Consider the following 11557-nt stretch of genomic DNA (forward strand, 5'->3'; position numbering starts at 1 on the left):
GAAGCTGTGGCTGCTCTCCAGCTGCTGATGAGGCAACGCTGGAGCTTGCAGTGCCCTGGCAGGGGTGGGCAGAAGCCACAGGTGAGTGGTAGAGGGGGGCACTGGCTCACCTGCAGCACCAGAGGCTCGGGGTTGAAGGCCAGGGTGAGCAGCAGCTGCATCCGCTCAGTGTCCTTCAGATTCTTCAGCAGAAAGCTGCCCGAGTCCTTGGTCTCGGCGTAGCGGCGGACCAGCCTGTCCAGCAGCCGCTGAGAGGGGCAATGCACCAGGTCCGACCAGCCCTCCACCACGTCCGGGGTGAGCAGCCGCACGTCGCCGTTGAGGCGGGCGAAGTCGGTCTTGTACATGGCCTGGAGCAGGTCGCAGCGGGGCCGCCCGGTGGCTTTCTTGCAGATCTTCTGGTCCAGCTCGGCCAGCTCTTGGTTGGAGCCCAGGCGCTTGAGCACCACTCGCCGGCTGCCCTCCCGCGGCTCCCCGTACTGGGCGAAGTGCACGTTCTTCACGTTGAAGAAGTCCAGCAGGCGCACGCGGCTCCAGCCCTCATAGCTCAGCTGGCCGTTCAGGAACTTGCGGCACCAGCTGCTGCCGAAGCACGCCGGGCACTTATTGAGGCTGAGGAAGCGGCGCTCGGTCAGCTCGTTGCGCTGGAAGGAGGCGAGCAGCGAGTGCGTGTTCATCAGCATGACGACCAGCAGGCTGGCGGCGAACAGCAGCTTCACGTAGCGGTACAGGCGGCCGAACTTGAGAGAAACAAGGCGCCACATGATGGTCCTCCCGCTCTCTCCCCCTCCTCCTCAGCGGCGGCGGCCGCTCTCTCACCGCCGGCGGGGCCAGCTCGTAGCCGAGGCCGGCACCGCTAGAGCGTTCCAGTGAGGCTCCCCCGCTCCGCCGTGCAATCGTGTTTCCGCCGTGCCCGCTCTCGGCCAGCTCCGAACTTACTGACAGAGGAGGATCGAGACGTCCGGAGCCAACAGCCGAGGGGAGGGGGCGTGGTCATGCCAGAGAACACAGGAGGGGGAGGCTTGTTGTGTCACGTGATGGCAGGAGCTGGGCGGAGGATGGTGGGAGGCGACGCGACGGCCTACCGCCGCCATCTTGGGATGGGAAAAGTTCTGCGAATAGGTAGAATACGTGCATATGTTTTTGTTTCGTGTTTATTTCTTGTGTCGACAGTGAAAAGAAGCAGATTTCGGTGTATAATGAGATAGTTTAACATTGCATCTGAATGATTATCAATATAATGATTATCTTTCTCTTTCTCTCTCTCTCTCTCTCTCTCTATATATATAGTGTTACAAGTAAGTTCTGAAAGAGTATTTCCTGGACCAAACATGGCGGCATACACATGGGTATTGGCTCCGCCCCCGAACCCTGATAGGACAGATCACCTATAAGATTTCCGCTCCGCCCCCCTCCAGCCATTCTTTTTTCTGTCCTCGAATGGACAGCTTCGCCTATAGTGTGTTTCCAGTTTTTTCCTTTTTTTTTTTCTTATTTATTTTTGTTTTTTTTTTTTCTCTTTCATAATTTTTTTTTAGGTTCTGGTATTTCCCTACCTATGCCTGTGCCAAGCGGGTTCAGCCTCTCCCGCTTTTTGAGGTCGTCTGTACCCTTAAACAGGGTGTAACGTCGTCCTCTAGTGTGTGCCCCAGCGTGTCGGGCTGGATGTGCGGCTTGCCCTGCGTTACTATAGCGCCGCCAGACCCCTCCGTGCGCACAGTCGTGATGTCAAGTCTCGCAAGAGGCGAGATTTCATCCGGCGAGCGCTGATTGGTCGGGCTCCCGGATATTGGCGTTCAGGAAGCCGCAGAGCGATGGCTGCGCGCTGTTCCTGGCGTCCTGGCTGGTGTAAGCTGCGTGGACTCGTGCCTGGAGCCATTCATGCGGATTTCTGTTCCTTTGCCGGCGGTGGTGGCCTGGATCATTCGGCAGAGCATTTGATCATCTGGATAAAGGTACAGAGACATCGTGCTTCTATGCTCAGTGCCTATATTATAGGTTACATGTGTAGTAATGGGTGATTCCTTCTCTTAAACAGAGATATGGATTCTGTGCAGCCTGCGGAGAAGGTGGTCATTGACAGGTACAGACTACTAAATGTAGTCTGCTGTTCTGGCACATGGTGTTATTATAAGTAATATTCCTGGCACAGGGTCCTGATGGGAATTTATTATAAAAGAGTGCAGTTCCCCCCTTTTGTACTATGATCATGAGGGGAAGGATTTGAATCATGCATATATATGTCTTATTATTCATGCAGTCCGGGGGAAGAAGGAAGTGGCCGGGCAGTATCCAAGAGTCACCGTTCCCCATCTAAGGACCGGCGGACCAGATCGAGGTCAAGGGACTAGAGCAGGAGCCATCATTCCCGTAATAAGTCGGCCAAGAGAAAGAAGTCCTCTAGAGATCGTAGATCCAGATCCCGAAGTAGGAGCAGGAGAAGCAGGGGGTATCAGAAGGAGTCTTCAAGGAGGCGGGATTACCGCTCCAGATCAAGATCAAGGGATAGGCGTTCCAGAGACACTAGAAGGAGGCGATCTCCGGATAGGGATCGTTATTCTTCTTATAGAGACAGAGGACGTTATGATTATAGGTCCCCTAAGAGGTCTCGTAGAGATTGGGACATTTCTCCTCAGTCTGATGCCCTTGAGCCATTTCAGAGGCCCATACTGAATCAGTGTTGGTCTTGTTCTCAGCCAGCTATGCCAGATAGGCGGGTCTGTGAGGCCTGTTTTGCGGAGCTTGGGAGAGAGAGGGACACTGATAACCAGCAGGTACTGGCCTTTATTCAACAAGAGGTTAAAGACATTTTCCAGAATATGGCGCCTCCGCAACCAGCAACGACAGTGGTCCCTCAGGCGTCATTAGAGGATCCCCTACCTCAGGAGGATTCACCACAAGGAGGCTTCAGTTTCGCGCTGGTGCCAGCATTTTTATCAGCCATAAAGTCAGCTATTGATTGGCAGGAGGAAGAGGGTTCGGCTCACGAACCAGATAGATACTATCCCCGCCCCTACTCTCTGGAACTCTCTCCCACCAGCCGTCAGACTCGCCCCCACCTTTAATTCCTTCAAACAAGCTCTCAAGACTCACCTCTTCACGCTCGCATACCCCCCTACACCAGCACCATAATATGTTCTGTTAGACCCCCTCTCAAAAGACGCACCTATTGTCTCCACCCCACCCTTTAGATTGTAAGCCTCCGGCAGGGCCCTCCTCCCTAACGTATCCAGCTTGATTATGCAATCTTACTCGCAACCACCCCTCTTGTAGACTCGAACAGTCTCTATTTTGACCTATGATACTGTATTGTTATCAAATCATTTGCATGATCTTGTTTTGTTGTGAGTTTCCGTATGTTCTACCTGTATGTTAACCCATTTATCTATTGTGCAGCGCTGCGTAAGATGTTGGCGCTTTATAAATACAATAAATAATAATAATCCCCACCTCGACCAGCAACCAGAGGCGTTCCCGTTCATGAAGGTCATTAAGGAGGTGATCATGAAGGAATGGAGTAAGGTGGAACAAAAGTCCTCTCTTAACAACAGATTCTCAAAGCTTTACCCTTTAAAGCAGGAGGATGCTAAGCTACTAGATTCTGCACCGGCCGTGGACGGTTCAGTTATCAGACTGGCCAAACACGTGACGCTCCCCATGGAAAATGCGATAGCCTTTAAAGAACCTTCCGATAGAAAGATTGACACGGACGTCAAGAAGGCCGTTTTAGCGGCAGGAGCCGCATGCAAACCGGCTGTTGCCTTGACTTCCTTGGCAAAGGCTACTCATGTCTGGGTAGAAAATGTGGAATCAGCCCTGAATTCGGGCGCAGACAAACAGGAGATCATAAAGGCTTTGGAAGAGCTAAAACTAACCGGGGACTTTATGGGAGAGACAGCAATTGACGTTATTAGATCAGCCGCCAGGTCAATGCTACACAGCGTCACGGCCAGAAGGGCTCTCTGGTTGAAACCGTGGTCCGCCGACCCGGCATCCAAGGCGAATTGGTGTAAGATTCCTTTCGATGGGGCTTATCTATTCGGCCCTCAGATGGATGATGCAATCTCGAAGGTGACTGGGGGAAAGTCTGGTCTGATCCCACAGGATCGAAAGCAGAGACCATTTAGGCAGCAGACATCTAGAAGAAACCCCAGTACCAGGTTTCAGCAGTCAAGATCGTACAGACCGAGCCGACAGTTCAATAGGAATTGGAAGGGCACCCAGGCCTCCTTTACTAAGGGTTGGAAGAACAAGGCCTCGTCCGATCCCCAACAGAGTCAAAAGCGTTTTTGATGGGACGTCCACTCAGGATTCCCAGGTGGGGGCCAGACTGCACCGTTACTGGGAATCTTGAGTGGGAATAATCAAAGAACCCTGGGTGGTGAACACTCTGAAGGTGGGACATTCTTGGAGGTTCAAGAGGAGACCTCCACGGTTCAAGTTCACACCCACGAAGATCCCACGAGACAGAGAGAGGTATCTAGCTCTAAGGGATTTTGTGCAGACGCTACTCAGACAAGAAGCGATCATTCCCATCCCAGTCGAGGAAAGCCATGTAGGAATCTTTTCACCACTATTCTTGGTAAGAAAATCCTCAGGAGGATGGAGGCCGGTCCTCGACTTGAAGTTTCTAAACAAGCACATAAGCATAAAGCACTTCAAAATGGAATCCTTGCAGTCAATAACCTCCATGATAGCTGTGGACGACTGGATGACAACGGTGGATTTGTCAGACGCCTACTTACATATTCCCATCAAGAGCGAATTTCAGAAGTTTCTCAGGTTTGCAGTAGAAGGAAGATGCTATCAATTCCGATGCCTACCATTTGGCCTGTCTACAGCCCCAAGGACCTTCACCAAGATCCTGCTTCCGGTGGTGGCGTATCTAAGAGTTCAGGGTTTGAGAATTTATCATTACCTGGACGACATCCTGCTACTCCATCAAGATTACCAGGGCTTACTGCAGCATCAGAAGACCTTGCTCAGTCTACTGCAACGGCTAGGTTGGCTGGTCAACCTCGACAAGAGTCAGCTATCCCCGGCTCGGGACTTAATATTTCTGGGGGCAAGGTTTCGGACAGTACAGAACCAAATTTGCCTACCAGATCAGAAGGTAGAAGCGATACAGAAGAGAGTTCAGAGATCTCTGCGAGTCGCAAGTATGTCAGCAAGGGACTATCTAAGCCTGCTGGGTTCTCTGTCATCTGCAATACCGATCGTGAAGTGGGCCCACTGGTTTCTTAGAAAGTTCCAATTCTTTTTCCTTCTTCACTGGAACAGGAGGAGCCTGAGTCAGAGGTTCTACCTCCCTCTGGATGTGAAGAGTTCTCTTCTCTGGTGGACCAGGGAGCAGAATTTGAGGAATTGTCAGCAGATTCAGCCAGATCCCCCAATGGTAATCACGACGGATGCCAGTATCAGGGGATGGGGAGCCCATTGCAAGGATGTGCAAGTTCAAGACAGGTGGAGGACGATACAGGAAGGTGTACCCTCCAATCTCCTGGAGTTAAGAGCGGCCTTCATGGCTTTAAAGGCTCTTCAGCACATGATCTACGGGAAATCAGTGTTACTGAGAATAGACAATGTGACCGCAGTGGCCTATATCAGAAGACAAGGGGGGACTCGGAGCAGGTCTCTCCTTCAAGAAACCGCACATCTCATGGCCTGGGCAGTGAAGAACTTGGCAGACCTAACGGCAACCTATTTACCAGGGGAGCTGAATACCTTGGAGGATCATCTGAGCAGGGAATTTGTGGATCCCCACGAGTGGTCCTTAGACAAGGAGGTCTTCTTGGAAATCACCAAGAGGTGGGGTCTTCCACAGGTAGACCTATGGGTATCCCTGAGGAACAAGAAGGTTCAGAAGTTTTTCTCTCGGTTTCGTTACCCCTCGTCGGCAGGAGTGGACTGTCTGGTCCAGAAGTAGGACTTCAATCTGGGATATGCTTTCCCTCCGATTCCTCTGATTGCGAGATTCCTTCAGAAACTGTGCAGAGAATCATGCATGATCATCACAATACTTCCCTTCTGGCCCCGGAGACCTTGGTTTGCCCTAGCAACATTTCTAAGTATGGAAGAACCAATCAGATTGCCGATGATTCACAATCTTCTGTCCCAGGGGAACCTCCTTCATCCGAGACTCAAGGAACTGAATTTAGCGGCCTGGAAGTTGAAAGGAAGAGGTATGAGGACATCGGATGTTCCAGACAAGTGATAGAGACTCTTCTAAAGGCAAGAAAGCCTTCCACGAATTCCACATACTACCGGATATGGGGAAGATTTGTGAATTACTCGTTGGAAAGAGGATTCAATAGCATGAAACCGGAGGTCCAGAATATCCTTGACTTCTTACAAACGGGAGTTGATAAAGGCCTTAGTGTGGCAGCCATAAAGGTTCAGGTTTCAGCCTTATCAGCATTGACAGATCATCGATGGGCCACTCACCCTATAGTGATGCAGTTTATCCAGGCGATCCTTAAAATACGTCCTCCCCGGAAGCCCTTCTTTCCGAAGTGGGACCTGTCCTTGGTACTGGAGGTCTTGTCCTCTCTTCCATTCTTTCCTCTGCAGTCCTTGTCATTAGAGGATCTAACGCTGAGAACAGTCTTCCTAACAGCAATGGCCTCGGGAAAAAGAGTGTCGGATCTCCAAGCTCTGGGCTGTTCTGACAACCTCTTGGAATTTTTCCCAGACAGGGTCATTATTAGGCCAATGCTGCAGTTTGTTCCGAAGGTAGCCTCAACGTTTCACATAAATCAGGAACTCTCTTTACCTACTCTGTTGGCGGAAGAAACTCATCATCCGTTAGACGTAGGGCAGTCAATAAAACTGTATCTGGAAGCTACGGCTTTGTTCAGAGCCTGAGAGTATTTGTTCATTAACTTCAGGGGGCCTAGGAAGGGAATGCCAGTAACCTCAAGAACTATTGCTTCATGGGTGGTAAAGACCATTCAGAAGGCTTATATTCTTAAGAAATTACCTGTACCTACTGAAGTCCAGGCACATTCAACCAGGGGCATGGCTGCTTCCTGGGCTTGTTTCTCTAAAGTCTCTGTAGAGTCTATTTGTAGAGCTGCAGGGTGGTCTTCCGTTAATACTTTTTTGAGGCATTACCATGTTGACCCTGCTTCCTTGTCATCTGTTGATTTTGGGAGAGCTGTCTTGTCTGTATAAATAAAGTGTTAATCTTTTTGCAACAGTTCCCTCCCTCAAGCGTGATTTGTTATATCCCATGTGTATGCCGCCATGTTTGGTCCAGGAAATCGGAAAATTGATACTTACCTTTCCGTAATTTTCCTTTCCTGGATCAAACGATGGTGGCATACGAATCCCTCCCTCTTGTCCATTCGAGGCCTGATTTTCACCAGAATGGCTGGAGGGGGGCGGAGCGGAAATCTTATAGGTGACCTGTCCTATCAGGGTTCGGGGGCGGAGCCAATACCCATGTGTATGCCGCCATCGTTTGATCCAGGAAAGGAAAATTACGGAAAGGTAAGTATCAATTTTCCGATTTTTCTTCTTGAACTGTATGGGCTTCTTGAACTGTATGGGCTTGATTCACTAAGCGGTGCTAACCTACTTAGCACATCTAAAGTCTTTAGGCGTGCTAACCAGGGTGCAAAGTAGGTTAGCACCGGTTTTCTCAATCAGATCGCGCGCTAAGCAAAGTCATATGCGCGTGCTAAGTCCCATAGGCTTTAATGGGCACCTCGCACGGAGCACCCTGCGCAAATTAGTGTGCGAAAAGCTCTTTTAGGCGTGCTAAGGGGGTTTTCACAGGCGTGCTAACAGCACCGCTTTGTCAATCAAGCCCTATTTGTCACGTGTTAACAAAGGGGGACATTTATCAAGTGTCTGAGACAAAATATTGGTAGATTTTTAGAAATCAGTGCAGAACTGTCTCAGACATGAAATAACTAGACAGTGCAGTTTCCTTCTAAAACGTTTGCAAACTAGGAGGTGTTTCTAAGACAGTGCAGTGTGTCAGGGAAATAGCTGTTGCCGAGGTAACCAATTGCATTAATGTCCAGCACTGGAAGGGTTAAGCACAGAACAGCTTCACAGGACACCTGGCAGCAGGGGGGAGGAGCCCTTCACAAATCATGCCAAGCCTGCACTGCTGCACTATCTGTAGAACTGCTATTAGGCACTTTTTAATCTGCGACAGTTTAGGAATGGATTTGCACTTTTCTTGACTGTAGTGCAGTTCTAGAAATCCATGCTAAACACGCTATTAAGTAGAATTTAGGAATGTTCTTATTATCAAGAAGAACTGTTCCTCCTGCTGGTTAGAACTTTAAGAAGAAAAAAAATGTCAGTAATAATTTGATAAATCTGGCCCACAGTTACCAGCAAGCTCCGAAATAATTAACTCTAGTTTTCTTGCTGAACTGTATTTTATCACATAACAGCATTAAATGCAAGAACACAACAAAGAGGGTTAACCAGTTGAGGACCACAGGCTTACACCTCCCTAGTGACCAGGCCATTTTTTTTTTTACAATTCAGCACAATGCAGCTTTAACAGTGTACTGCACAGCCAAACAACTGAGCACACAAATGAATCTTGCCCCCTTTTCTTGTGACCAACAGAGCTTTCTGTTGGTGGCATCTGATTGCTGCTGTTGGTTTTTTATTATTATTACTATTATTATTAATAATTTAGATTTTTTTTAAAATAAAATCTGCTATTTTTTTTTTTTTATTATTTTTACCCCCCCGTCCCCACACATTATTATTATTATTAATTTACATTTTTTAAAAATAAAATCTGCTATTTTTTAATTATTTTTATCCCCCGCCCCCTGAGATCCAATCAGCGTGATCCTTCTCATAGGCATCAGCCTATGAGTGGGATCACTTTGTGTGCCTTTCCTGGGGACAGCTCAGTGACAGAGCTGTCCCTTGTACAGCGCTGCGCTAGATTGCAGCACTGTACAAAAGAAAATTACTGTTTTTTGTCTCCAAAACAACCTGCCAGCTCCAATCGCAGCTGGCAGGCTGTACTCTATGCGCCTCTGCAGTGAACGGGCTCTCACGGGAGTGCTTGTTCCATTCAAATCTCGCAATAAGCGAGAGGACGCAACACCACGTCCTGGAGGAAGTAGGAAGTCACTCTGTGGCTTCCATCCTGCGTTAGGCGGTCGCAGAGTGCACTTTCCTGTGAACTTTGACAGCTGGGAGGAAAGTGCAAGGGAGGGAGTGGTTCCATGATTAACCCAGAACGGGTTCTATTTAATCATGCAGCAATTGCATGAATTTACTACATAGAGATGGATAGTGAGATGAAAGTGAGGCCTCTTTCAGACGGGCAGTTGAACTCCGTACTTGTCAAGCAGTTCAGTGTCTCATCTGCCACCCACAAGCACCATTCGGGTGCAAAAATGCTTTGGTTTTAACACCATGCGTGTCAGTGCTTGATACTGCAACAAGTCTGGTTTGAGCACGGCCAGACTCAGATGTAACTCTATGGGTGGGACCCTGTCGACCGCCGGTATTGAGCACTAACAAGCACCCGGCTGGTGTACGAGAATAGGGCTTTTGACATCGAGGCACCTCATTGGGGTGAAAGGGTCTAGTACAAGATGCCTTTGCATGTAAACCGTTTTGGAAGCGAACATCCTCCATTACTGCAGCTAAATGCAAATTTCATGTATGTTTTTATCATTACTAGAGTTCCTGCTTGATGTGAGTATTTGAGTGCTGAGGGTTACTTGTTGATTGTATGTAAATTGAACACAGCACCTCCTTGCCGGTTTAAGTTCTGGGCCATCCATAGGATGAACACAGCTTCTCTTGCTTGTTTTGGTGTATGAGAGCATCTGACACTCTGTGAAATCAAAACTTTTAGTTGCCTATCTGTAAGTAGCTTATTGCCGGCTTGCATGCATGTCCGCCATGTACAATACACAGCTCTCTGAACAGCTGCATTAAGCTTACCGCAGCTGATCCTGTTCCATTTAAGACCAAATTTTGTATACTGTATGTGTGCAAATTGCATTGAAGGAAATGGTCTAGCACCATACAAAATAAATGGGATACAGTTGGGGACATCAAACTTGGAGAAGGACTTAGGAGTACTCATCGACAACAAGTTAAATAATCGTACTCAATGCCAAGCCGCTGCAGCTAAAGCGAACAAAATTTTGGGATGCATTAAAAGGGAAATAAAAACTCGAGATGCTAGCATAATATTGCCCCTGTTTAACTCTCTAGTAAGGCCACATCTGGAATATGGAATTCAGTTCTGGGCACCACATTACAAAAAAGATATTGCAGTTTTAGAGCAGGTGCAGAGACGAGCTACAAAATTGATACGTGGGATGGAAGGTCTCGCTTACCAAGAAAGTTTAGATAAACTGAGTTTATTTAGTCTAGAGAAAAGACGCCTTAGAGGAGATCTAATTAACATGTATAAATACATCAGAGGGCAATATAATAGCTTGGCGGATGAGCTTTTTGTCCCTAGGCCTTCTCAAAGGACTAGAGGACATGATCTGCGCATGGAGGAAAAACGTTTTAGCCATTTATTTAGGAAAGGGTTCTTTACAGTAAGAGTGATTAAGATGTGGAATGCATTGCCACAGGAAGTCGTTATGGCAAACTCTATACCTGCATTTAAAGGGGGCTTAGATGCTTTCCTTGCGTTGAAAGACATCCATGGCTACAATTACTAGGTTATGCCTAATGATGTTGATCCAGGGATTTAATCTGATTGCCATCTGCAGTCGGGAAGGAATTTTTCCCTTTTGGGGCTAATTGGACCATGCCTTGTGGTTTTTTTTTCGCCTTCCTCTGGATCAACAGGGGTATGTGGGGGACGGGCTGGAGTTGTACTTTGTACTGGTTGAACTCGATGGACGTATGTCTTTTTTTCAACCAAAATAACTATGTAACTATGTAACTATGAAATGGTGCCAACATCGTGGGTAATAGCAAAACTTCCATACATGCTACCTTCACCAATTTTACTAAGTTATGGAGAATAGTGGAAACAAGTATGAAAAAAAATACAGAAATACCTTGTAGTTGTTGAGAAAAATAATGTGTTATAATAGGAAAAATGTTTTTAAATGTAGTTAAATAACATAATGTATCCTTACCCATGAGTATTGCAGCTGTACATAGACCCTCAGCAAAAGCAGTGAATTTGCATCCCTGGGCAAAAATTCAGTGCCTTTGCTGGGGATCACTTTACAGCTGCAATACTACTGTATTAGGATTTTTTACAAATATACATACTATTTACTGTCTAAAAAAAGACATAGCAACTTCTTGTCACCCATGCATGTTGGTGTAGTCAGAATTCAGTTTCTGTGAGGGGCATTGCACCCTGAGCTATACCAGACGTTATGGTCCATGACATGGGGGTTGTGGAAGAGAGAGAAAATAAAGCCTGTCCTTCTTTCCAAAACCCCTTGTTCATGTCAAAGACAAGGAGCTCATCTCCACTTCCAGTGCCCAGGAGCAGTTGGAGGTAATTACCCCCACACCTGTAGTATGTAGACCTCTTGGGGCTGTTTATGGTGGAATCCGTGATCACATGGCAGTTTTTCGA

General features: G+C 47.7%; 1 protein-coding gene across 1 annotated transcript in view; it reads right to left on the reverse strand.

The window, feature by feature from the left end:
* The window catches only part of DIPK2A (divergent protein kinase domain 2A), a 66821-nt gene extending 65831 nt beyond the window's left edge, over positions 1-990 (reverse strand). The window contains exon 1 of the mRNA XM_068280764.1: positions 111-990. Coding sequence (XP_068136865.1) covers positions 111-764 — 654 coding nt within the window. The 5' untranslated portion in view covers positions 765-990. The remainder of the gene's footprint in view (positions 1-110) is intronic.
* Positions 991-11557: the final 10567 nt, after the last annotated feature.

Source organism: Hyperolius riggenbachi, chromosome 4 (genome assembly GCF_040937935.1).
Source record: "Hyperolius riggenbachi isolate aHypRig1 chromosome 4, aHypRig1.pri, whole genome shotgun sequence".
Lineage (NCBI taxonomy): Eukaryota > Metazoa > Chordata > Amphibia > Anura > Hyperoliidae > Hyperolius > Hyperolius riggenbachi.